At 39.6% G+C, this 27,985-nt stretch overlaps 1 protein-coding gene across 1 annotated transcript in view; it reads right to left on the bottom strand.

Annotated features, from left to right (window-relative positions):
- Positions 1–27,985, bottom strand: part of cacna1ab (calcium channel, voltage-dependent, P/Q type, alpha 1A subunit, b) — a 135,154-nt gene that overhangs the window by 88,429 nt on the left and 18,740 nt on the right. Inside the window, exons 3-17 of the mRNA XM_084714436.1 lie at positions 21,125–21,216; positions 20,751–20,903; positions 18,428–18,615; positions 13,832–13,935; positions 13,560–13,675; positions 13,383–13,427; positions 12,284–12,376; positions 10,776–10,973; positions 7,478–7,590; positions 5,776–5,888; positions 3,883–4,014; positions 3,716–3,788; positions 2,360–2,480; positions 2,024–2,091; positions 1,586–1,692 (exon numbers count right to left, since the gene is read on the bottom strand). Coding sequence (XP_084570562.1) covers positions 1,586–1,692; positions 2,024–2,091; positions 2,360–2,480; positions 3,716–3,788; positions 3,883–4,014; positions 5,776–5,888; positions 7,478–7,590; positions 10,776–10,973; positions 12,284–12,376; positions 13,383–13,427; positions 13,560–13,675; positions 13,832–13,935; positions 18,428–18,615; positions 20,751–20,903; positions 21,125–21,216 — 1,716 coding nt within the window. The remainder of the gene's footprint in view (positions 1–1,585; positions 1,693–2,023; positions 2,092–2,359; positions 2,481–3,715; positions 3,789–3,882; positions 4,015–5,775; positions 5,889–7,477; positions 7,591–10,775; positions 10,974–12,283; positions 12,377–13,382; positions 13,428–13,559; positions 13,676–13,831; positions 13,936–18,427; positions 18,616–20,750; positions 20,904–21,124; positions 21,217–27,985) is intronic.

The raw sequence follows: 27,985 nt of genomic DNA, 5'->3' as shown, positions 1-27,985 counted from the left end.
TCTCAGAACAATCGCTTAATCATGTTTTAGAGGATGAGAACTGGGAGGGTGCGATGGTGGGTGTTTGTGTGTGTGTGTGTGTGTGTGTGTGTGTGCGTGTGTGTGTGTCACGTGTACATGAATGCCTGCCAATCATAAATGTTAGGAAAGAGAGATTTGAGAAAGGAGCCGTGCTTTCTGTGTGTAAGCTGTGTTACAAAAAGAGCGAGGAAGAGAGACATTTGTCCAGAAGTGTTTGTGTGTGTGTGTGTGTGTGTGTGTGAGAGAGAGAGAAAATATTTTGTATATCAGTGTGTACATGCACATGTATGTATTTGTGCATGTTGGGGTAATTTTGTGCTTCTGTTTGTATGTATTTATTTACATTATTTTTAACAGCAGCATGACATAATGTAGCTGTTTGTGTTTCTGTTACATCACTCACAACCTACAGCTGCTTCACACTGTTCTCTATTTCAGGCTGGATATCATATCTATTAATACTTATACATAGTATATTCACACTCACCCTAACCCTAACTTTACATATCCATCATATTATATGCTATGTATACATATTTTATATCTCTTAAATATTTGTTTTATATCCTCTTATACATATCCTTTTATACATGTATACCAGTGTCTATATAGACTATAACTGTATACATTTTATTTTATTTTATACATAAATACAGTCAATCCTCCATCTGTGATGCACAATTATGCTGCGTAATATCCTGTACATGTATATTTACACTGTGAAATCATCCTGTGAAATGTTGCTGCTTGTATCCTACGCAACTAATCTCTGCATTGTCCTTTTTTATTTTTTTTACAAGGAAATATTATATAATTATATAAAATTATATAATTTTGAAAAAATATTTTTTTGTATAATGCTACGCACTATGTATGTATTACATTGGTGCAATTATCTTGCACATATATCTACATATATCCATATATTTATAGAAGTGTATACAGTATAATACACCGATCAGGCATAACATTATGACCACTGACAGGTGAGGTGAATAACACTAATTATCTCTTCATCATGTCACCTGTTAGTGGGTGGGATATATTAGGCAGCAAGTCAACATTTTGTCTTCAAAGTTGATGTGTTAGAAGCAGGAAAAATGGTCAAGTGTAAGGATTTGAGTGAGTTTGACAAGGGCCAAAGTGTGATAGCTAGACGACTGGGTCAGAGCATCTCCAAAACTGCAGCTCTTGTGAGGTGTTCCTCGTCTGCAGTGGTCAGTATCTATCAAAAGTGGTCCAAGGAAGTGACAATGGTGAAACAGCGACAGGGTCATGGGCGGCCAAGGCTCACTGATGCACGTGAGGAGCAAAGGCTGGCCCGTGTGGTCATGCTGGCAGTTTGTACTCCAGGCCATTTGGCTGATTAGCACCTCCGAGTCCCGGCCCCCTAAAAGACCTGATGCAACTTTAAACATATTGGACAATATTTTTGCACACTGTTTTTGTCATTTTGCACAGAACCCCGTCCCATATAACCAAATCCAGTGTTGTGCACATGTTTCTGTGTGTTTGTGCATACAGTGCAGTATGTGAATGTGTGTGTGTGTGTGTGTGTACTCACGCAGCGATGGACAGGTTGGCTGCTGACAGCGGGCTGACCTCTGCCACTTCCTTAGCCTTCTGCAGCGCTGTCTTCTGATTGGCTGCTTCCTCTTGCTCTTCCTCATCCTGTCAGAGGAGAAGAAAATAATCTCAGTTACTTAGTCCTGGTTTCAATTTTGACATGCTAATTATTTAGTTTATTATTTAAACAAAATAGCAACCAAAAATGAAAGCCAAGTGATATCAAAGTCTGTTTTGTAGTCAGTAATCAAATTTTGACACAATCTGAAGATCTAACTTCCTGTTTTTTTCAACATATTACAGTCTACCATTACAAAGGGTCACTGTTTGGCACTAAATGACCCAGAAGATATCTTCTGGCCAGAAGATATTTACTTTTTGCTTATTTTACTTGACATAAAAGCGAAAATGTATTTTTCCTGGTCCGATCATGTACCTTGGTGAGCTCCTGGGCGTTGGCCAGATTGTCGACAGCGATGGCCAAGAAGACGTTAAGCAGAGTGTCTGTGGTGGCAGGAGTTAAGGAGAAATATTGATGCCAAGACAACCAGAGAGACAGCTGACAGTTTCTCCGGAAGAAGGAAAGAAAGTTGGAGGAACAGAGAGAAAGTTGAGGTGCATTCTTTAGATTTGTGGAGGTCAAACGGAGCGGAAAAGGCAGTCGTCATCTACATTTCATCATCATTGCCATGGTTGCAAGCTGATAATCTGTCTGTGAATTTACATGCATATTGTACATTTGTGTATATGTATATGTGTGCAGGCAGGATACAGTTGCCAAATAGCGTTAGGACGATGAAGAAAATGGAGAAGACCATTCCTTTGTCATTGACGCCTCCCTGGGACTTGATGCCGTCGTACATCACCATGTTCCAGTCCTCTCCTGTCAGGATCTGCAGAGGGAGAAACAGTGGTGACAGAGAGGTCAAGGATTAAATCTTACAGGGTCGATATATTCAGGGGTCATTAAAAATTCACTTAAGGTTGAGGGAGCAATATGCAAGAACTGCAAGATTTTGGCCACTAGTTGAATTCAGTCCAAACAAATATGGGGCAACGTGTCACCAGAGTAAACGCTAACTGCTGCTAACTGTAGCCACCATTAGCTAGTTAGCTCAGTGAAGCTAGCAACAGTCCTATTAGCTGACTATGCTGGGACTGGGAGAAAAGGGAACCCAGTGCAGAATAGCAGCAGGGAGCGGCACCGGAACGAGCACCAAAACCAGAGCCGGGTGAGCAGGAAACGCAACCAGGTTCAGGAAAGGCATAAAGCAGGAGAGGAGCAAGATAAAGGTAGCTAGAATATTATATATAGGATATATAAGGAATAGGAATATATAGGAATTGAACTGATGGACAGAATTCTGATTTTATAATAGCCTTAAGATACTTGTCACACACTGATGCATGAGCATCAACATATACAGACTCAAACGCGCACACACACACACACACACACACACACACACACACACACACACACACACACACACACACACACACACACACAGCTGGCCTCTGAGTCACTCAGAGAAAATAAAGCAGCACAAATGACTCTTTACAAAAGCCGTCTGTCTTTCTGAGTCGAGAGAACACAGAAACATGGAGACTGCAGTCAGGACTGAAAAAGTCATCTGACAAACTGATGACATGACAACAATGGCCATCATTTAATTTCACTCTCGAAAAGGGCTTCAGCTGTCCTGAACACTCACATGAGTGTGTATGAGTGTGCTTACAGTCACGTTTGGAAAATACAGTAACTCGCTGGTACCTTGTTCGCAAAAGGACAGATTTTCAACCACAGAGTGGAATTTATTCAGCTAAATAAATTGAAATAAACCTCAATTATTCAGGTTTTATTCACACACACAGTAAAACAAAAGATGAGGAGGTATGATTTCATTAAAGTTATGGCTCTGGGTTTATTCAATTTAATTTATTTGAGTAAATTTAAGCAACTTTTATAAGTAAATGCATTAGTCCTGGTGTCGAATGAACCTATATATGTGAAGAATGTCTTACCAGGTTTTACAGATTTCAAAAAAATGAATCTTTGCTCAGGGCAGAAGGTCAGTGTGGGCTGCATCATACCAGTAATTAATTCATTTTTGTCTCTCTTTCCTACCTGAAACACCGTCATGATCGCTGCCGCAAAAGTGTCAAAGTTAGTCGGAGGGGTTCCACCTTCAAAGTTGAATCTGAGAGGAAAGACAAGAAAAAAATGTGAAATACTGCGAAAATGACAAACGCGAAGAAATAAAAAGGAAACGTAAAGTTTGTGTTGATACTGACTGTCCTCCAAACAGCTGCATTCCCAACAAGGCAAAGACCACGATGAAGAGGAAGAGGAGGAAGAGCAAGCTGACGATGGACTTCATGGAGTTTAGCAGAGAAACCACCAGGTTTCGAAGAGGAGCCCAGTACCTGAGGAGGAGGAGGAGGAGGAGGAGGAAGATTAATGAAGGAAGTAGGTAAAAAAGAAGAAAGAGATGAAGGAAACATGAAACACTGATCTTCAAATTATAAAACATGTTTTATGAGGGATTCCTGTTAATAAGCCTCCACCAAAAGTCATTTGTTTACATTTGCAACAGATTTTTGAATAAAGCTTTGAATGTCTGTGATATTGTATAGGGCTGGAACGATACATTAATCTCCCGATTCAATACTGATTTGATATTTAATGTGATTATTACTGCGATACAATACATCTGTTGTGATTTTTCTTTGCTTTGTTTACACTAGACCACGGGAAAAAGCTGAATCAAAGACTTGTAGAGACTGTACATCATGAGTTATATTTCTAAAAAACAATGCACATCACGTCATCACAAGTCTTTGAGATTGATTTCTCCTCATAAAGGAGAAGTAAGTAAAATCCTTTTTTCAATAAACTTCTAGCTGTTCCTGCATAAAAAAAATAACACATTGCTGAAAACTGCAGCCCAAAGAGACTTTAAATTAACATTCCAGCACATTTGAACTCTGAAACCATGAATTTTAAGTTGGAGTTTTGCCCTTTGAGGTTGCTGTAGTTTTTAATTTGGGAAATTTTTACATCTATCATTTTGCAATAAATCTTAAGTTTTGGACTTTACAACGCCCTGGAAAAAAAAAAGAAATGTTCGGATCATATGAGTCGGAAACAATTGTACATTGCCACCACTGGAATCTACAGACGGTAAAACGGTTATGTTATTAGTGTAGCCTAATATTTATCTGCAACTGTGCAGGAATACAGTGTTTAAACAGAGTGAATAAACATGCAAAAAAATGCAGCATCTGAATGTCAACGTATTCGTATTCGGTACTGCAAGTTTCAACATGTTAAATTTAAGACTTTTTAAGACTTTTGTAAATGTAATTTAAGATCTATATCTACCACAATGTAGGAAAATTACATGCACAGTTTGCATTAGTGCTGCTGGCTCAGTGTTATTCAATTTTTAACACCTGAAGATATTTTAAGGCCTAAATTCAGATTATTGGATTTCAGACTTTTTTTTAAACCTTTTGAGATCGTGCAAGAATGCAGATACTTTTGCCACAGTAAAGCTCTATTTGTATTACAGCCAAGTTTTGATAATCAGCCTTAAAACTGCAGCCCATCCTCAAAATCAATTTAACATGGAGCACAATCTGGTCACATCTGGTCAAGACCAGCTGAGTTCAGGCTGAGAGTCAGAGCTGTAATTAAAGTAAAGTAATAATAATGATACTAACTTGCTGTCCAGCTCTAACTGCACAAAGAAATGACCCTTAAATCCCTGGTGGAAATGACCTCAAAAAAAAAAGTTTCATGATTTCATTAGGTAACACCGCTGAGGGTAAAAGACTCATTTTCAAGTGAGATTTGTCCAAGTGAGCAGCTTCGTGACGAGCAGAGAAGTTAAACACGGACAAACAGAACAATGTGTGTGAGCCAAATCCAATTAAAATTTCTCCTGAGGGGAGCGTCAAAGAAGTGTCAAAGTGCCAAAACCCAAGAACTGTTTAGATGTTACAACAGTGAAAAGATTTTCAAATTAAAACCCCACCAAAATCTCTTTCATGACGGCATCACAACCTCGGTGTGTCATCATGATCCTCATTATCATTACAGTGTCCTCCGTGCATGAGTGAGCTGATGGACACGTATGCATATGTAAGACTGTGCGAGACAGACAGCGACAGAAAGACACTCACTTGGTGACTTTGAAGATGCGGAGCAGTCGAAGGGCTCGTAACACGCTGATCCCGAAGGACGTGCCTGGTTTGATGGTGGCCCACACCACCTCGAAGATACTGCCCACGATTACCTGCATGTGCACAAATGAAAATTGTTTGAAACTTTTTCTGGGAAAATTGGGAATAACCAGAATCCCATGGAAGCCCATTTCCATCAACATGACGAAAAACAAACAATCCTGCAAATCACTATAATGAGAAACTTTTTCGAAATAATGACTTAGTTCCTAAATCAGGGGCGGGCAATTATTTTTCATGGGGAGCCACACACGTATGTTCATGTATAATCTACAATAATAGAATGATCAGAAGTGTTCTATAAGAGGCATGTCTACAGCTGCTAACCCTTTCTGAATTGCCATGTTGAATAGTGGTAAAATATTTTGTTAGAAATGTCCAAAACCTGATTTTTTTTTTTTACAGTGTACCGTACATGCTGCATACAGGTTACAGCGATAGTAGCAGCAAAAGTAGTAGAAGAACAACATAAATAACATGGATGTACAGCATTGAGTGAATAAAATTACAGTTTAATATAAAAGATACAGTTCATTATCACAACCAATGAACCCCGCACTGACCCCTTTCAAAATAAAGGTCTGATAATGGTTTAATAGTTTAAAAAAATGCTACTGACTGTCTTTGCTATATTTTTAATTTTCAATATTTCTATGATGGCCTTGTGGGTCACATGAAACCTTTCAGTGGGCCACATCTAAGTACAGGACACACGAAAAAAAAAGGTTTCTGAGGTTCCGCCGGGTATCAAATTTGCTCAACTGTTGAGCACGGAGCAAAGAGGGGCACCACTTAGGGTCAGCTGGGTCATCAAATCAGAGCCTTTTTGATTCCCTTACTTAATCTATGACACCAATTTACCGATAAACAATTTTAAGCTACAAAAATAATGAATAACTAAAAACCAAATCTATTTTGTGCACTGCTCTTTGAAAATAAAAAGAGGAAAATCACGACAGATACGGAACAGACAAAACGGTTTATTATTAGATAACAAACACCAAATTTCATCAACTTGTAAGCAGATCCTAAACAGCCCCAGCGATCAGCTATCCAACTGTATTCACAGACATTTCAACAACTTTTACAGCAAAAACTGATGCATGAGAAAGTCCTGCAGCCATCTTTGAGTTTCAATAAACTTTTAAATCATGACTGACCTTTTTGTCCTAATTTTGATGAATGAAATCAAAGTCAGTCCCTAAACAAACAAACCAAATCGCTTCATAGCTGAGACCTCTGCACAAATGCATTCGGAGCGTCTCACTCCTTCCACTGCCAGCTGACTGAACACAGTATTACATGCTCTCACTTTCACATGTACTGTAATTTATGTTAGCATATAATATGAAGTAACCTGCCAATATGCCTCTGCAACAATGTCAGCATGACAAATGAAGGTGCAGTTTTTGCACACGTATTGGTGACAAACGCGACGCTGAATCTGCTCATTGTTCATTTGTCGCACGGCAACATGAGAAAAATCTATTTTTCAAATCTGTTGATTAAATGGAGTGTGGGATTTGTCATCAAAACCTGATAGTTACGAATGTAATTTGTTTTTTTTTCTCTCAGTTACAGTGTGTGTGTGTGTGTGTGTGTGTGTGTGTGTGTGTGTGTGTGTGTGTGTGTGTGCACTCACCACACAGTCGAAACAGTTGAATGAGGAGTGGAAGTAGGGCTGGATGCCCAGACCATACATCTTGATCAGCATCTCAGACATGAACAAACCGAGGAAGATAAACTCTGCATAGACTGGAGGGAGGAAGGGAGGAGAACGAGAGAAGGGAAAGGAGAGAGGGAGGGAGGGGAGGGCAGGAGTGAGGAGACAGAAGTGGAGAGTGGGTTGAATGGGGGGGGGCAGAGGGAGAAAGAGGGTGAGGTCATGGAGAGATAAAGAGTGGAAATGTAGATGAAGGAAATACGGAGCGCAGGAGAGACAAAGTCAGATGAAAAGATGGAGGAAGTGAAGGAGGAGAGGGACAAACAACAGAGAAAGACGAGAAAAGAGAGGGGGAGAGAGAGAGAGTTAGATGAGTTGAAGTCAATAGTGGTGCGAGCCCAGTGGTGTATGACAGTCTGATGATGAATGGACTCCATCAGCAGCTACAGCTTCATATGCTAATGACACTGGACAGCAGCCAGGGCCAACGAGCTGAGCTCCACTGAGGGCCCTGTGTATCTGTGTGTCTGCATGCATCTAGAAATATAATAAACAGCAAAATAATTCATGCTGACTGGAAATCAACAAGCAGAATGTGAAATTTATCAAAGTATATCAGTGACAACAAGTAAACTCACACTAGTTTTACTTCATTATTTCGAATGTGACAGCATTCTGACTTTGATATGCGTCATGTAACAGTGTAAACTTTGACAGCAAATTTTGATTTTAGTCATACCATTTAGTTTTAGTCAATGACTGTAAATAAAGATGGATGACTCCACTTCCTCCCACAGTGCCAAAATTAAAGTCAAAGTATCTAATCTATGAGTGCCGCCACCTTGCACTGGTGACGTCATTTGGAGCCAGAGTCTGAGCAGTAGTGACCGGCGCCCACGCAGCCAGCTGACTCAATCGTGAACAAGACTCAGGCGTCAATCAAAGCATAAAACTCTGTTTTTATATCATGAAATAACTAATAAAATCAAAGTGATCAGAAAAATGAACACTTGAATGAACATCAGTGTGATAAGAACTACCTAAAAAGACAGGAACCATCTTTTGGGAAAAATGTATTTGACGTGTACTTTGATGTTTCAGTTTGGCCCATGTGCTGTCTATTATCATTTGGAGGCAGGATTTGTGATGCTTGGTTTATGACACTAAAATGCTTTGGCTTCACTTTAGGGAAGTTGTGATCCCGTTCATTTGTAGTATATGTTATTGTTTTCATTTAGTCTAGTTTAACCGCCCCCACCCAAACCAGAGGCAAATCACAGCGTGCCCCCAAGAACAATGTGTGAAGTGTTCAAAGATGGGATCCAGTGCTCGACAAGAGCTCACTGGTAACTCGCCAATGCTGAGACCGATATCAAGCAGGGTTAATATCTACTTGTGTCGGGGACAACTTGTGGAGCCATGCAGCGGCTCCGCCAATGAGAGTGGTACCTCAGGCTGAGAGGGTCTGAGAGAGGAGTGGATAGGGAGACAGAGGAGGGAGAGATGGAAGAGCAGAAGGGCAGCAGACAGTAAAGCCCAAATAAAGGGCTACTACAACTTTTATACATATTTAATCTAAAAATTAGCAAAATTAGCTCTACCTCCAGCAGTGCTGATGCTGCGTTGTGGAGACAGACAGGCCTGTGCTTTGAGACAACACATGCTGCACACTGATGCTTCAGGATTAATAATCTAATGTCACTTCCAGCTTGTTTTTGTGACAAAACATGGTTTGGATAGCAGACAGAGGATTCCTCTTGTAGTCAGTAACCTCCTGTCTCTGATCAGTCATGTCGAGTGCAAAAGCACAGCAACTTCATGGCTTGTGATTACAAGGCAGAGAGTGGCGTAGTGAGAACGGCACAGTGATCTGATGACTCTGGCCCAGGCTTTAGTCAACTAAATATAAGATTTTTGTTGTATTTTAGTTATCATGATCTACAGTAGATTTAGTCGACTAAAATGCAATGTAACTCATTTTCTAAACATTTCTTGAGAATTTCCAAACTCATTATGTTGAAGGAAACATCTAGATTTCTGCTTCTTTTTCCCATCATATGTCTAACAGTGAGGATACTACATTTCTTCAAACATATAAAGGGAACTTTAAAATCTGTGGTTATATTCATTGGATCATATGTTTATAAATTCTGTAATATAGATCTGCCCTGCACAATACCCATGTAATTATTCAATGAATAGTTTCAAAACTGCAAACCATCGCTCTGTGCCTACACTCCGCCCGAGTTATTGTTCAACAGTCACGCTGCCACCAGCAGCTCTCATCAGGATGAAAAAAAAATATGACAAACATTTTCGTTTCCTTCAAGAGGAAGATGTAGAAGATGACGCTGGTCAGACACTGGTCAGTGGAGAAAATGCAGCATGTTTCTGCTATTTAAAGGAGTTAAAATTGTAAATGCGTTGTTTGCACGTGTGGGAGGTTTAAACAGTTTAAAGTGTAAAAAGATGATTCAGGTTGGGACGAGGTGTGTGAGTGTGGACAGCAGCGGTGATTAAACTGAAAAAAGGGTTCTGAGAGATAACTGTAAAATATTGTAAAAATATCAGGCCTCATTCACTAATATCTTCCTTGTTTTTTACTTAAATTTCTTCTTAAGAAAGGTCCTAAGAAAGGTCTTCATTACATTCATGAATTGTTCGTATCTGTGTTCTTATAATGATGAAGTGGTTGTTCCAAATGAGCGTAGGGAAATGCCCACCAACGCCCATATAAGGGCATGATACTGCTGGACAGGACCACACACTGAGAAGATGAGAGAGAATTCAAGAATTAACAAAATAAAATCTAAATACGGTGGATCGTTGTCAGACGTTTTATCTTCCATCCCATCTCAGAATCAGAGGGTACACTGTTTTTTTCAGAATTAAGATAATTTGATGGATTTGATTTGGTGCATAACATCTAAAACCTGTAGCCATAAAACAATGAAACACACTGACACTAAAAAACACAGGTGTGTAAAACCTAGAAGCAGGTGATTATTTTAGTGAATAAATGCTCTTCTTCAACGAGTCCATGTGTTTAAAAAGTGTGCTGAGTTTGTATTAAAATTTAAACATTTGCTTTTGCAGACCAAACTTTGCATAATTTAAAACCTAAAAAGTGTCACTACAATGGTTCTGTTTTTATCATTTATTAACAGATGAACTAAGTTTCTCAGAAGGTTCCTGGAAAGGTTCCTGTATGGTTCAGTGCGGTCTGCAGGTGAGTTTGTTCATACAGTGTGCAGGAGGTGTGCGTGTCTTTACTCACAGAGGAAATCAGAGAGCAGCTCCGGCTGGTTATAATGCACCGCAGCCACACACATGGTGTTGAGGCCCACCAGGCAGAGCACCGTCCAATAGAACGCCTGCGTCTTCACTATCTTGCGGATGAAGAACCGCATTCGTCGCTCCGTCTTATTGTAGTTGGCGCCCTCCTTACCGCTCTTTATACTGGAGCGGGCAAAACCTGAGGGAGAGATGGAAACACGGCAGTCCATAGTTGAGTATGATTTGCTTAAAATTTTTTCTTCTCTTCTTTGTTTTTTTAGAGGATACAAGGCTCCTCCTTAACATAAGATGACACAAGATTTATTTTGCTCTTTTAAACCCCTCACCCCGTCCATCAACTAATCACCTCTGCTCTTTTGTCAGTCAGGAGGAAGCATCACCTCAACAATTCTCCTCATAACTAACCTGTGATTGTAGAGGTTTTTTAAATGTTTTTTTAAAAACAAATTCACCCACTCTTATCTTGTTTAAAACTGGTCAAATAATCATCAGTAATCTGTTATTTATGGTCAATAATACTCTGACCATTTTTACAAGAAGAAACAGGACATTTTTAACAATTAAAAGCAGGAATTATAGCCTACCTAACTGATTTTTATCTTTTACTGTAACAGTTAACTTTCAGGACAAAATGGACAGGATTCAGTACAACTGCTCACAATTTGGGACTGTCCTTGGGACGTCTGGTCACTCTATGTCTTGAGTTAGGCCTATATGTCACCTTCACGAACATCTAGCAAACACATTTTTATAACTTGTTTCACTGATTTTGCTGAAACTGGGTCATATTTTACGTAAAAAATACTTTCTATTTTTCCCCAACTCTTAGTGATTTACAGAGTTCCCTGATGGACAGACAGCTTTAGCTCTTGCTAAACAAGCTAACTACTACTAACTCTGACTTAGCTCCCTGTCATCATGCAAGGCCCATTTGCATGATGACAGGGAATACAGGTTATTTACAGAGTTTTCTGATCGACAGACAGTTTAATTTGTTGCTAAGGTAGGTACCCACTAACTGTAATGTTAGCTGCCATTAGCTCAGTTAGCTCTGCAGCTAGCTGACTGAGCCCTGGGATGCAAGTTGAACATGGTAACAAAAACACCTTGTACTGTATTTTCTGTTGTTGGTCTCAGAGGCTGTGTTCAGTTCCAGTCCAGGACAGCTACAGCTGCATGGCAGGGGGGCGTCATGTACATTCAGCGCTGTAGGCTGCTGCACACACCAATCAATATCCATGATAATTCTTTTCCTCGCTGTCTTTTACTGGAAGCATGTATATATATATATAAATCAAATAACACTCCACTGGCCATTTCAAGGTAACTTTAAAAAATAAAAGCGCTGCAGTTTGCCTTTAAAAGAACAGAAACTTCTCAGCTGAACACACGACCTGAAGTAAACGCTCCAGAGCTGAAATTACTGGTGTGAGTATGCTTTGAAAAAAACTTGATATCCTCACGTATCCATCCCACTGTTTTTCTTACCTACTGCATCTCCCATGTTGTCCTCTCCCTCCTCAGGGTTCAGCAGCTCTGTCTTGTTGTTTTTGGTTTTGATGGTTGGCCTTCGCCTCGAACCTAGCGTGAGAAAAAAAAAAAGGATTGTTTCTTCATCTGTCTATCTCCCAAATGTTACTGTCTCATTCCTCCCACAGTCTGTCACTTGTAGGTGTATTGTGCTAAACACCACATTTACACATTTAAATGAGCCATCCTGAAGTTGCTTAGTCATTATATTGTCATCCATAACAGTTAGCTTAAAGATGTTTTGGCAGTCCACAGTGTCTGGTATCCGGATGTATCCTCCAGGAAGAAGACAAGACATGCATCATAGTATATTTGTAAAAATCTTCTCATGATACAAACTGACACTGTGGATGCACAATTCTGTCTGTGCAACTTTGTCTTCAAACTGGCTAATGTCATTAATAATGACTCCTTTTCGCTGTCTTACTTAGACTGGGTTGCACCAACAAAGATTAATTTATTCTAGGTTTAAAAAGAGTAAATTTAAAATTAAACAGAGCTTTGTTGCACGTTAGTAAGTTTATTGATAAACCAAAATTAAATAGTGTAATCAATAAAGAGGCTTGCTTACCCAAATGAAAATAAATAAATACAAACGCATTTTAATTGCTGTCAAAACCTGCAAGTCTACATTTTCAGCTGCTCTGTATTGCTTAACAAAACATTACATTGTTTCCTAGCTGGCTAAAAAGTTAACAAAATGTTACATTGTTTGTTTGTTTCTCCTTTGGGAAAAACTTGTTGGCATAAAATATAAAACTCTGAGTTGAGTCTGTCCCTTAACTGTCTTTCTCAGTCCATCTGAGTTTAAAGTTAATACTGGATCACAGTTTAAATTGGAGTTTAGAATTGTGATGCAACAGAATTAAACTTATTTAGTTTTGGGTAGAAATAATCTTAATACTTGTTCATTGTAAGATAGTTTAAAAGTTTGGTGCAAGTTTAAAATTAAACCATAATTTAATTGGGTTTAAAAAATAATCCTTGTTGGTGTAACTTAGCCTTACAGTATACAGTGCACACACAAACACACAATTAAAGAAGAGAGCTCAGTTACCATCAAAGTTCCCTGTGGCGTCGTCCTCAGCCAAAATCACCTCCTCTGCATAAAAAAATGGGAAGGTGTTAGCACACTGCATCAGTATTTAGCTGGTTTTCCCACATACAGAGTGTCTATACATGGGGACAAGCAGTGTGTGCCAGTGTCTGAGTGTGTTTGTCAGTGTGCACTGACCTGCTTTGCAGATCCACTCCAGGTATCCGTTGAGCTCTCTCTCAATCTGCTGCTGTCGCCTCAGCTTGAGGAACTCGCTCCGGTTCTCCACTCGCTCTCTCTCTTTGGCAAATTCACTGTGGGAACATTTGTCGTCATATTTTTCCAGTTTCAATTTGCTCAAAACATGAAAAAATAAATTATACAAAGCATAGAGGAGTGTATAGTATGCTATTAAAACAGAAACAGGTGTGCAAATGACAGTAAGTGCACAGGTACACAGGAGACCGTACCCTGAGAGTACACCCAGCACCAGGTTGAGCATGAAGAAGGAGCCGATGATGATGAGGGGGATGTAGTACATCCAGTTCCAGGCACTGCCCTTTACATCATTACTCTGCAAGAGACGAAACAGAGACAGACACACAGACAGAGACACAGACAGACAAGTTATTACTGATAATCTAATATATAAAAATATGTATCATCTGTTACTTTGGTGAAATAGGCCAAGTTTTGTTTTTGTTTTTTTTCTTAATACACCTTTGCTCTTCTTGTGATGAGATTCTCAAATATGTATGCTCTGTTAGCTGTATCTGAAATTATTTGTAAAAAAAAAAAAAAGACCTTGAAGTTAAAGGCACCCTGTGAAGTTTTCTTATGCATTTCCTTCCTTGTAAAAAAATTGCAACATTGCCATTTTTTAGTATTTCAAATTTCACATCATTTACATCCTGATTTACTTGCTAACAACCTTCTTCTTCTTCACTGCACATTACTAAATTTGTTGGTGCATGACAGGCACCATGTGGTGCGTATGACAAAAAAAGATGAAGACCCACACCTAAAAGCACTGTTCCATAGCACTATTAGTGGACAAAAGCTCAGCCAACTACCTTCAAGAGTCCCCTTTTCCTCTAAATCCTAGATTCTCAAACTGTGGTTCATGTACCACAGATGGTACGCACTCTAGTGGTACGTGGAAGAATGGCAGAAGTATAATTTTTAAATGAAAATGAATTAAAAACCATCTACTTACTATCAAAATACTACAAAATCCCAAATGAAAACATGAGATCACTGATAGGAAATTTAAAATAAGTTTTGTCTTTCCTGTATTTTTGTTTCACTGTCAGCTTGCTATGTGGAAATGTCCATGCACATAGCATGTACATATGTCATTCATGATTCCTGGGAGTTATGAGCTAAACTAGCCTCTAAATGGGAACTATTACAAACAGAAGTGCAGCTCAGGAGGAGAATAAATAGAGCAGCTACATTAAACATTTGCACCAAACAGCGCAAAACTGTAAGGTGGTGCTTGGAGAGCTCGATATTTTTTATTAGGTGGTATACGACATAAAAAGTTTGAGAAACGCTACTCTAAATTATTTAAAAAATGTAACTGTGTCAGTTTCAAGCTGTTGCTGTTTTAGAGCGTGTATCTGTGTTTTATAGCTACAGCCATGTTTTGCCTGCTTGGTACGGTTCGGCTCATTTTTGGTAGCAGATACTTTTCTGAATTTGGTTTTCCACTGCAGACTGTACCCTCTCAATGCAGGCAGGATCCTCAGCTGATCGTCATAGCGATGCTGCGTGAAACTTCTGTGATGTCATCTTCAACGTGACACAACCACACATCAAAAACGGAGGAAATCTTTTCCTCTTGAGATCATGTCGTCGGGAACCAAGCACAGGAATGTCTGCACTTCATCAACTGACTGACCTTGGTGGTTTGTGGGCTGTCAATTATTTTAAAAAAAATCTGTGTTATGTGATTAAAAATATTCTGGTCGCAATTTGTCCATGTTGCTCAAAGTGATGATTCTAGTGATGGTTCTCCAGCCAATCAGTGGTGTGCAGTGTTTTCAATCCCCTGTTTGGTATCGACACCCTAAGTGTGGAAGTCAACTGTATCAGACGGACAGTTGACAAAACACATCCGGTAGCAATATTGTTACGAAATTTACAAAGCTAACTTGTACATGAACAATATTCCCACCTGTTTTAAACCAGGAAGTGAGACAGAAGTCAGCAAGGTATAGCAAACCCTTTTTCATGCCTGATCAAATCATGTTTTTGTAAAAATCTGACAGGTTGACGGAAATCTGGGACACAATATTTTCATTAAAAATATAGTTTAAAACAATAGCGATTATAAAAGGACATTCATTTACCTATGTTATCAGCGGGTATTGTTAATTTTAGATGTTGAAGGTTTTTAACACATTTTTAAATTTGTTGGAAGTTATGAATTCTTGTCTGGGACGAGGGTTTTTCTGGCACAGACAAAGTTTAGAAATTAAAAAAATAAAGCAAACCAAACATTTCCTAAATTACATATATTCCATTACATATAAATCCTTAAAGAGGGTAAAGTTTTGAGAAAGACTGATAATTTTTTTTTTTTTTTGGACATGATTTGTCCCAGTTCTTAAGAAGTGGTGTGCTAACTAACCGAAGGGACCAAGACAGGCAGTTAGATGTTAACAACTTTGTCTGTGCTGCACGAGAGCCGTTGGGGAACTGAAGTATGTATAATATGCTGGCTCAGAGGTGACCCACTTTTTTTTAAAACTTAAGTTAAACTAAACCTCCTTAAGGCCTGACCTGGATGCACAGACATTGTATTTGTGTGCAGAAACGCCAGCACAGAGAAACACGCCATGCACGGCGTTACGTTACAGTAGTTTGTAGCTTTCACAGACAGCGATGGCACCGAGGTGTCTTGGTGAGCACGTCGACATCAACAGCAGCAAAACCGACCGATACTTTGTCACTTCCCTCTTTCACTAAACAATCAGAGAAATCAGGTGAGCGGAAGATATCGCGTTTCTGTGACCTGTGCAACGCCTAAATGGAACTATCAGCTGATTCTTATCTGCTGCTGAAGTGCTGTGTGCATTTGTTAGGCTTTACACTGCATGGTACAGCGCGAGCAGCCCGTTCTCTATTAAACTTTCATTGGTTTCCTCCTGACTGCCTGTGTGAGAGTGGAAGTCAGCCTCCATCCATCAGAAAAGATGTTAAATATAGAGCGAGACGGACCAGAATAGAGAGTGGAAGAGAAGGAGGCGGAGAGGGAAGGAGAGCGACTCCGAAGGCAGGGAAAGGACAGATGAGAAGACGGATAAAGGAAGTCAGACAGAGAAATGATGAAGAGAGAGGGCTGGAAAATGGCTTTTGGACAAATAAATGGTGTTTTGCTTGAATCAAATCTCAAACTACTTTATGCCTCATTTAGCTGAATGAAATTCAAGCCAATCGCCAACCTCCACACCCACCCGCCCCCGCGAGTCCTTCAGTGTGCCGAAAAACATACAGTACAAACCTGATACAGATCACAGAGAACAGAAAGAACCACGACTGTGAGAAGGATGGCAAAGATTTGTGGTTTATGATGGCAAGGACAATCTGAGATGTTTGACGTTGTTGTTGGTAAAACTATGTACAAATGTGTTTAGACCAGCAATAACAGGGTACTTCCTGGGTTCTCCAAGATCAATCAAAGACTTTTTAGAACACTTCAATACCACTAATAGTAAAATTTAATGCCACAGAAAAATCAGTATGGATTATAAACCCTAGAAAACTATTATTTCGCAAGTACTTGAATTTAGTAAATCATTATATTACCTGGAATAGGCTTACAGTCATTGTTCACCCAAAATTGAAATTTCAGTCGTAATCTACTCACCCTCACACCGACTGAAGGTTGGATTTAGTGTTTTAGTCCACAAAATACTTCTGGAGTTTCACAGAAAAACAGCGCTGCAGATTCTCCCAAACAATGGAAGTGAATGATGACCAGTTTTCAAACGTAAAAAAACCACAACGGAATAAAAACATAAAATGCCTCCGTACTGCTCATCTAGTATAATCTAAGTCTCCTGAAGCCCCAACATGCCAAGCTGACCAAAAAAAAAAAAAAAAAACCCTGTTATTTACACCATGATTTTAGCCTGAATCTTTACTGTAGATCTTTAGCTTGGAGCCACTTGGAGTTCACGCTCACACTGTCTGAACTGTGTGTGTGTTGTGTGACAGTGTGCAAATGGCATGTTGAGGCTTTAGGAGACTAAATGAATAATGGTATTTTAGGTTTGTTTGTTTTTTTTAAAAAACTGGTCACCATTCACCTCCATTGTTTGAAAGATTCTGCAACACTGTTTTCCCGTGAAACTCAAGCAGTGTTTTGCGGACTAAAAAAACAAACCTGACCCTCAATCGGCATGAGGGTGACTAGATTATGACTAAATTTTAATTTGGGGGTGAACTATCCCTTTGACAAACTTGTATTTTAGATTCTGCCGCCACTTTATAAACAGCACTTTCATTTTCTCTAAACACAAAATACAAAAAGGATAAATCACAATAAAATAATAAAAAATACTGAGAAAGAATGAAGAACATCTTCATCCTGTCCTCTGTCCTACTCCTCCTGCTGGCAGAGGGAGGAGGAGCTCCAACTACAAGATCTACTGGCTTGTATTTGCATGTTCTCACCAGATGTGTGAAGCAACAAACCACACCACATCACAGTTCCTTTTCCATAAGGATACTTGGTTAGCCAAGTGCTTCTTTCTTGCTAAAGCACCTGTCTGGTCTTGATTTGAAGACATACAAATCTGTAAGTTGAGGTCAAGAGGCTATACTACATGTGCATGCAGCTCTGGTAAGCATGGTTAACATAATCAACTGATACCGCTAGGAACCAGTTTGCTCGTGCCCAGTTTTGCATGGTGATGCACAAGTCAAGTCAATGTTATGTCCAGCCCAAATAAAATGAAAGATTTTCTAAAGGTTGTTTTATTCAGCTAGCTTGCTGCTATCTCAAACGTGAGACTTGAGATGTTGTTGAGTCTGGCTGACTGGACAGGTAAACTTACAAAGTAGAGCATGTCTGTCCATCCCTCCATGGTGATGCACTGGAAGACGGTGAGCACGGCGAACAGGATGTTGTCGAACTGGGTGATGCCGTAGTTTGGTCCAAGCCAGCCGTCTCCACACACTGTGCCATTAGGACACAACCTGGACGGTAACTCTCTGCCACATGGCAATTCGTCCACTACCTCTCCTGATCAACGAGAGAGACAGAAAGAGAGAATAAAGCGACACAACCAAGCTTACTTTTGAATCAGAAAGAAAACTTTTAACAATCATGTGTTACCATAAAACACAATAAGAGAAATTGTGCATATCAAGCTACATATCGTATAAAATAGCCTACAAATATCAAGATATTATTTATATGTTCTATCACCAAGTTCCAACCCTTCACACAGTTGACATTTTACTTCATAAAAACAGGCTCAATTCATAACTGTAATTGTCTGGGTTTTTGTGTCAGTTATTTCCTGTTTTATTCTGAAGTTCTTGCCCTCTTGTTTCTTTGTCTTTACTTCCTGTCTTTGTCTGCTTTCCCGCCCTTTTGATTGTTTTCACTGGCAGGTTAGCAGCAGCTAATTAGCCCTTTGTATGTCTGTATTCTGTTTGAGTTGTCCGTTCGTCGTTGTTCTTCTGTGTCTGTTCCCCTGTGTTCCCATGGGTTCTGTTCTTGTGGTTTCTGGATTCTCTTTTTTTACTTACAGCAGGTGGAACTGAAAATGGCAAGGCGACACATAAAGGAACAAAAAAAAAAAAAGGCGGCTGAGGATAGCAGGTGAAAAAGCAAACTCAACAGTCTAACAAAGCTTAAAAAATGAGAGTCCAAAAACCACAACGTATAATCCAGAACAAAACACAGGGAACACAGAAGAAAAGAGGAACAACGACAAACTGACAACTCAAACAGGGAAACAGAAACTGACTATAGACACAAAAGACAGGTGAAAACAATCAGGAATCAAAAGGGCAGGAAAACAGACAGGAAGTAGACTGACAGAGAAACAAGATGGCAAAAAACTTCAGAATAAAACAGCTGCTACTGCTATGACAAGTCAAAAGGTCTGCTGTGAAAAAAAGGCTTTCCTTTTAGACTTTAGTGTCAACAATGAAACTCAACTGCCCCTTAAAATGACTTTTACGAAAGTGACTTGAATCTATGCAAACTTTCTTATCTGTCAACCGTTTTCACATTCCCCTACCTTAAGTCTGAGGTTTAAACTTCACCCGGGCAAGTTAGATCTGGTACGTAACAAAATCAAAAGCAAATCACTGTCTAATATGCTAATATATCTAACCTCTAGCACAGAACGTTAGCAAAACATATAAACAAACAAATACAAAATGCTAACTACAGACACCATTCGTCTGCTAGTTGCTGATTTTGGTGCAGGACAGACTCTTCGTCTGTGTGTGGGTCTCACTGAGGTTTAAACGTGTGACTGAAACTTTCTAAAGTTTCCTCTAATGCTAACATTAGCTGTCTTGATGCACACGGTTCTTTCACTGGTCAACCTAGCAGGTTTTTGCTATTGTCAAAGACTTGAGCTACGCCAAGGCAAGATCTGCAATCAATCATCTTTACACACGAGACAAAACACAGACATTAGATGAGAAATCTTAATTTTTGAAACGTTTCACCCCTCATTCTCTTCTTTAGTCTTCTGTCAGTAATATAACGCAGCTGGCAAACAGGGGCTGGGAGCGAATTGCAGGTGTAAAGTCCAAAACATAAAGTTTGAATGGAAATACAAATTCTTTATGGACTTACTGATGTAGCATTGACTAGAACACTGACAACATATGATGCCTTTTATTTTGTGTTACTAGAGTTTTTTTTTTACAGAGACATAAGAAATTGTTTGCATTTCATGTTTTTTTAAAGGTAGTATGGTGTAATTTTTCCTTCAGACAGAGGCAGAGAAGTTTAGTTAAATTCAAGCTGCTAAAAATATATATATTTTTAAACATTTTGTCACAACTACAAAAACTATAACTGCTAAAATATGATAAAGTTGTCTGAGTGCTGTTAGTTATTAGTTTGATTAATGGTATAATAATGTGTGTATTGACGAGTGACACTGGCTGATCAAGCTAATTATGAGCTAATTGTATTCAGTTTCTAACATCAGTATGCAGTTTGTGTTTATCTGCCCCTCACTGCTGAAAGTAAAGGACACAAAAAAACTGATATTTTTAATATTTTGCATTTTGCATGCATTTTTTATTTAAACTTACACAGGCTTGCAATAAATGTCACTATCAGGTGTTCAGAAAAATTGTTGAAAAGGTTGATGGAAACAATAATACAGTTTGTTTTTTTCTTACGTGTGACTTCATCGTAGCAGGTCGTGTGAAACTCTCCCATGTAGAACTCGAGGCCGATGATGGCGAACATGAGGATGGCCACGAACAACAGCAGGCCAATCTGCAGCAGGGGGATCATAGCCTTCATGATGGACTTGAGCACCACCTGCAGGCCTGGAGGACACAGTGCACATCAATCAACAACACATCTGAATGAGAAGAAACTGCAGTTGCTTATCGAGCGTGTTGTTTCTACAAAGAAAGAAACGAGGTGAGCGCCGTCAACGTTTGCTGCTGTTACTCTGGTTTTACTTAAATTCATGTATTGTCAAATTACATCAGCAACTAAAAACAATTTGTAGTCAAAGCATACAGGGCAATGTGCAAACACTTACTGGGAATTCCAGACACCAGTTTCAGCGGTCGCAGCACTCTGACGGCTCGTAGTGTCCTCAGGTCAAACTGAGAGCCCACTGACGACAAAATACTGCAAAGAAACAGGAAGAGGGAGGGAGAGAAAATGGACACATCAGAACAAACATCAGTCATTATTGTCTAACAAACTGCTTCAGCACAAAATACTTACACATGCACTACAAAGAACTTTAAGATTGTGTTGGTTTTGAAGGCTCCTGTGAAAACAGGCTCTGATTTCAGCAGAATCTAACCTGGTGGCATGCACTAACAATAATTATATAGTAACCATCAGCGTCATCACAAATTTGTCTCATTTGCTGACATAGATCATGTAGAGACATCAGTATTAAACTGACTTTCATAACCAGTTAAAAACTCCTTATAGTAGCTTTTAAAAAGGTAGTCTTATACAGTTTTTGGTGTGAGATTCACACCTGAAAAAAACACCTACTGAGAGGAAACAAAAGTGACAAGGACTGCACATAAGAGAAAAAAACCTCATAAAAATAAAACAAATTAAAAAATTATCCACTGTGAATCAGTCCAACAGATTGGTGTCGCACCAGTCCGTGAAACAGGGCAGGTATTTAACTGATGACATGATGTAACTTGCTCTCTGTCAAACTTCCCAACCTTCCTCAAATCCAGGACACATATTTTATTTGTTGTGTGTCATGTGATGTGGTCAAAAGCAACAGAATAAGTGACAAAGTGTATCTTGGGCGGAGATCCCAAATGATATGAACGGGTACCGTATTGAAATTTATGTTCTGTAGCTGCACCGATCAGATCACGGCACATGAAACCCAAAAAAATGCAGGTTACCACTGAATTTAAAATCTAACTAATATAACTGGAGAGTAGTTTGTGTGTTTGTGTGTTTCCTCCAATCCATATTCCTCCAATCCCCTCCAAACTCGGCCGTGGGGTCAGTTCCAACCTGCGGCTCTTTGCTGCGTATCATACCCACCATTTCCTGTCTGTCTTGAGCTGTCCTATTAAATAAAGGCTAAAAAGACCCAAAATAAACTTCAAAAATCAAACTGATGCTTTCTGTACATTTGTTTTCTGTTATGATTATGTTTTCATTAGCAGCTACGTCATAGTTCACAATATGATTACACGTTTGAAACCAAACCCTTTATAGGCACATGTTACAGTTCAGACTGTGTGTTATTGCGCGAACATTTTCCAAAGTGTCATTATCAGTGTACTGACTCACACATCGATTTCACACAACTATCTGACTTTTCAACTAAGCACCATGAGGACAATCGGCAGAATGAGGCTGACCAGAGGCCACAGCATGAACTAAAATGTGTGCCTTATAACAGTATGTTAGAATGTATGATTCCAACAGGAATGACTGAGTCGGTAATCCAGTAACAGCACGCTTGTCCTGCCTCGTTCTCCATCTTTATCATGACTTGGCATCAGACACACGTCCTGTTCTGATGGAACTGCATGTGTCTGTAGTGCGTGCGTGTGTGTCGTGCGTGTGTGTGTGTGTGTGTGCGCGAGGCTGTGGTGTAAAGTCAGCCAGAGACAGGTTGGAAAATTCCATGCTCTGTCTCGTACGGGGGCGGAAGGCAGGGTCTGTCCAACACAAGGGGGAGGGTGAGAGTGTGGGGGCGTACAGAGGGGATGCTCTGAGGAGGAGGAGAGAGAGAAACGAAGGGGAGGAGCTCGGCACATGGGCGGACTTCGACCTTAAGTCAGAGATCATTAGAAGACAAAATAACCATTGATGAAAGAATATCTTCAGTTAACTGCAGACAGCTTGTTTGTCTGCACTAATCAGATACCACGGTGAATCTGATTGGTTAATCTGGGTTCTGTTACTAGTGACAGTACATCTCTATTATAGAAAAAAATGTATTTAAGCAGAGAAAATTCAGTAAAAATTGTGAGTAAACTCTTTTTAAATGTGTAAACCCTCCAAGACTTCAGCCTGTTTAACCTAATTGGTAACATTCAAGCTGAGGTTTGTGAAATTTGATTATTTTCTCTTACTCACTTTGACCTGTTTCACTGATAATAATGAACGCAGATCCCAAATTTGCCACCATGGAAATGCAAGGCAAATTTGCATTGTGGTTTTTCCATTGAATTCGTGCTTGAAATCTGCACATATGTACATAGTGTTTGAGAGAAGCTCAGTACGGAGTCAGAGCCTGGGACTATACCTACAGGTCCATTCTGCAAGTGAAGACGACCTCAGTAAGCACCAGTACAATTGTTGTTATTATTATTTTTCGGACTGTCTGTTTGTACCTGGGTATGAATAGGCACGTGGGAGCTTTTCAGCTATTTACACTGACAGGATGAATGGGCTAAGTGCAAGGCTGTTTTTTAACAATATCATTTTCAGTTTTCAGTCGCAGTTTGTTTCCATTTAGGCAGGAAAAGCACTTGGTTAGGTTTAGGAAAAGATCACGGTGAATGAATGAGTGAATGCAAACAGGCTTACAAGACACCATTATTTAGCAACAGAGACAAGACAACATGACGTCACACGGCTATTCACAGGGCCATAAGCATGACTGAAAGTGAAAGTAACATTGCTACCGGCTCCACGGTGGAGTAGTTAGCTCCAAAAAGTGGAGAAACTTCAACAGTGTGGAAGTGATTTGGTTACAAAAGATCAGATGTACAAGATGACAATACAACAAACTAACATGGGTCCTCTTTCATGGAGGCCGCCATGTTTCTACAGTAGCCCAGAGTGGACAAAGCGAACACTGGCTGGATAAGACCTTTCACTTTTGTTTGGTGAGTTTTGGGGCCACTGTAGTTTCTCCTACACACTTGGAAGTGGAGGGAGAGACTGGGTGTGTGATCTGCAAGCTCACCACTAGATGCCACTAAATCCTCCACACTGCTCCTTTAAATCAAGTACTCCTGATAACACTGTATTAAATCGCCTTCCTAGATTAATAAAGTTGCACTGAATTGAATGAAAAGTGAGAAAGCAGAAAGAAATTCCTTTTGATCACCGGCTAACATCAGCAGCCAAAGGAAACGCCCTGAAAACGACTTGGAAACACAACATGAGCTGCACAGGAAGTTAATATGAATTGAGCTAAAATTTCAGTTTTGGCATCTCTTCCTGCCTTCATCCCTCTTTCTGTTCTATCCTCCTTCATCTTCACCCCCCCCCCCCACCTCCTCCATCTCTCTCCAGGTTGGTTGCTAATTCCAGTAAGAGGTCATTTATTAACAGACACGGTGCCGGCAGCCAAGCCCCTCATTCCCTCAATGGCTTTTTAACTGCCACGGCTAAAGGCCATGCTGCAGACCTGAAAACACTGGACCTCAGCAAAATAAGCCAACAGCCTCAGGTCCAGTAAAGATCCAACAAGACACACATATAGATTACAGTCTGACACGCTCTCTGTGTGAATGAGAGCAGCCACCAGGGAACATAACCAAGATCTGCATGTGATCTGCAGGTGTGGTTTGATTTTATCATCTTTATTTCTTATGTAATCTAAATGTTGTTTCTGTTACACAACATGTGGCGCACAATTTCTGCACATTTTTTTTAAGGTGATACATATAAGTGATATAAGGTCTAATTCACGCTTAGAAATAAGGGTTCCAAAAGGGTTCTTCCTGAAGGGCTGAGGCTCTAAACAGAACCATTTGTTTCTGATAAACCCTTTTTTGAAGAAAGAGTTTATCAAGGATTCTTTGTAGGACTATGTTTCCATTAAGAACCCTTTTCATCCAAAGAACCATTTTTAGAAGAGAGACTTCTTCAAGGATTGTTGAAATCCTTTAAGAACATAAAAACATAACATAACATAAAAAGGTTCTATGTAGAACACCCTGAGTATGTTCTAAATGAAACATTTGGAATATCAAAAGTTCCTCTGTTGAAATCCCTCAGTATGTTGCTGATAAAATCCCAGGAATCTGAAAAGGTTCTCTGTATAACCCCTTGGAATATAAAAAGGTTCTGGATAGAACCTATGGGTGGGTTACAGATAAAACCCTTGGAATCTAGAAAGGTCCTCTGTAGAACCCCATTCATTGTGTTCTTGATAAAATCCTGAGAATCTACAAAGGTTCTCGGTAGAACTACCTGAGCGTGTTCTAGATAAAACCCTTGGAAATCAAAAAAGGTTTTTGGTAAAAACCCTCTGGGTTGGTTCTTGCTGGCACCATTAGAAGTTGGAAAGGCTGTGGATAGAACCTCCTGAGAGGGTTCTGGGTGGAACCATTACACCGTAAGTGGATTCTCTGCTGAACCTCTCACAGGGGGGTCTGCGTGGAACATTTCACAGATGGTTCTAGGTATAATCCTTTATGTTGGGTGCTGGGTAGAACAATCTAAAATTGTTCAAAATGAAACCTTTTTAAAGGTTCTCACAGAAATCAAAAAGGGTTCTCCTATAGGGACAAGCTGAAGAACCCTTTATGGTTCTAATTAGCCTCTTTATTTCTAAGAGTGTATATTCACATTTACATGTAGTTTGGCTTTCATTATCTAATACATTTCTAATCTTTCCTCGGTTCTTTAAAATTGTCTTTTTTCTGTATCTTGTTACTATTTGCTGCTCCAGTTGCTGCTCCCCCACTGGGACCATTAAAGCTTCAGCTACATTTTCACTTTCAGAGAGTTGGATTTATGCATCGATGAGTAAATGGATGACGCAAAAGAGCAAAAGGGTCTGTTTTGACATCTCGAATCTGACTTTCGTTCTGTCTGTCATTCATTTTCTCTCCTTTTGCTCTCTTGTTTATGTTTGTCCCATTTCACTGCCTCTTTTTTTTTCTTTTCCTCCCGCACATCTCATTCGAGCACGAATGCAGAGCTTCAATATTCATCCGTGCGAGACGGCAACCATCCGCTTCTGCCAGACAACCCAAACCTCCAGGATGCAGTCACCCCTGGCAACGGCTGAACCTCCTCACAGTGCACCGAGGTGGCCGGTAGAGGGAGCAGCGACTGTGCTGCCGGTTGTGATGGGGATGGATGGAGTGGGAGGGGTGTGGAGGGGAGTTAGGACAGAAGGAAACAACAACATGAGTGTAGAGGAGGAAGAGGTAAAGAGTTAAATGCAAGGAGAGGAAGAAAATATGAGAGTAGCAGAAAGAAAAAATGGAAAGAGCAAGAGGCTAAAAAGAAAGCACTAATCAGAGATGCTGCACGTTAAAACTATTTACTAGCATTGTCTAGCACTGTAATGCTAACTGAGGATTTAGATAGTGCAGTTGAACCTGTGTCTCATCAGAAGACACACACTTGTCTTTCAGTCTATGTATCATTATTTGTGAGAAAAGCACTATAACAATTACTAAATAACAATTATTATCATTATTATTATCACCATCATTACTATTAATTGCAGCCCTAAAAGACAATGTACATGGACGTTTTTTAGGACAATGTTTAACTTTATCAATAAATCGTGCTCAATTTTAGCTGCTTTAGAGTTTTTTTTTTTACTAGTTGACTAGTCTAAATTAAAATTTGCATTTAACCAACATGGAAATTAGTTGCCAGGAACATACCTAGAGACAAGTATGCATCTTCTGACAAGACACAGGTTCAACTGTGCTAACAACATTGTCAATTAGCATTAGCAATGCTAGTAAGCAGTGTGAATATCAAACAGCCTTAACTTCATGATTAGTTATAATAACTAAGCTACCTGTAAAAAGTGAGAGATCTGAAAAAGCTTATTTGTAACTGTAACAATCTAACCTACAGAGGAATACTAACATCGGTTAAGCTAGCTAAGATGTTACGCTGCTTTCATATAGACTTGCATTTAGCATGTTCCCCCCGAGTTCAAAAGTTGTGACGTACTGAGGGCGGAGGCCATTAAAGTAAATTTTTCTGTGGATTGTAAGTACATATCTTGTAATTTTAGTTGTACAGAGTTTTTCCTAATAATTTTAAAATTTGCAGGAAAACACTGTCTCATTGTTTCATTATGCCTTTATATTTCCTGTATTAAGATACTCACTGTGAATATGGTGAATTTCCCACAATTCTCTATTAACACGTCAGCCTACGCTGTATGACCAAAACTAATTAAACCACTCCTTCAAATGACAGAGATTCTACAAACACATAAGGAGGATTTGTCCTCATTTAACTATTAGACACCAGAGATGAGAGTCCCTAACGAAAAACGGATCAGGAGGGAGGATCCCTGGAGAGACACCGGGTGAGAGAAAGAGTGAGTAGATTGAAAGAGAGTGATAGTCCTGTGTGTCAAAAGTGTGAGATTCAACTGCTGAGAGGGAGAGAAACCCCAAAGAGAGGGAGAAAGAGGCAGACAGACAGAGAGAGGCTCTAGAGAGGCAGAGGGGGGGGTAGTTTTATCTGCAGAGGGAGAAGGTGTTTGGACAGTGATGACAGAGGCTCTCACTGCTGGGAAACACCTAACAATCAACCTGTAAAACGCACACACACACAGACACACACAATTTAAACTGTGCCATAATATGCTAACACTGGGCCTCACGCATGAATGCTTTCTTATTTTTCTCTTATATTTGTTCTTAAGCAAAGCAGTAAGAAGGAAATACGAAAATCCTACGTGGGATTAATGAATTGATGAATGTATTGTAACCACAGAGTTGCTGTAAAACAGACATCTGATACAGATTATTTTGCACTGATGCTTTTGACAGACAATATTCCCCTTTAAATTTCTCCTAGCACTGTCAGATCGCAGTGCGAGGAGATCAAGATTTGTTTTTTTTCTGCTCCTGCTTGTGATTTGTCCTTCAGCAAATGATTAAGTGTCTGAGTTTATTTGTAACTAACGCACACTGTTAAAATGAAAAAGTTGAGAAAAAAATTTTCAAGATGGCTTACT

The sequence above is a fragment of the Lutjanus erythropterus genome, chromosome 3, assembly GCF_056507025.1.
Source record: "Lutjanus erythropterus isolate fLutEry1 chromosome 3, fLutEry1.hap2, whole genome shotgun sequence".
Lineage (NCBI taxonomy): Eukaryota > Metazoa > Chordata > Actinopteri > Lutjaniformes > Lutjanidae > Lutjanus > Lutjanus erythropterus.
Note: the sequence above shows the minus strand (reverse complement) of the source record. Positions and strands in the feature narration are given on the sequence as shown.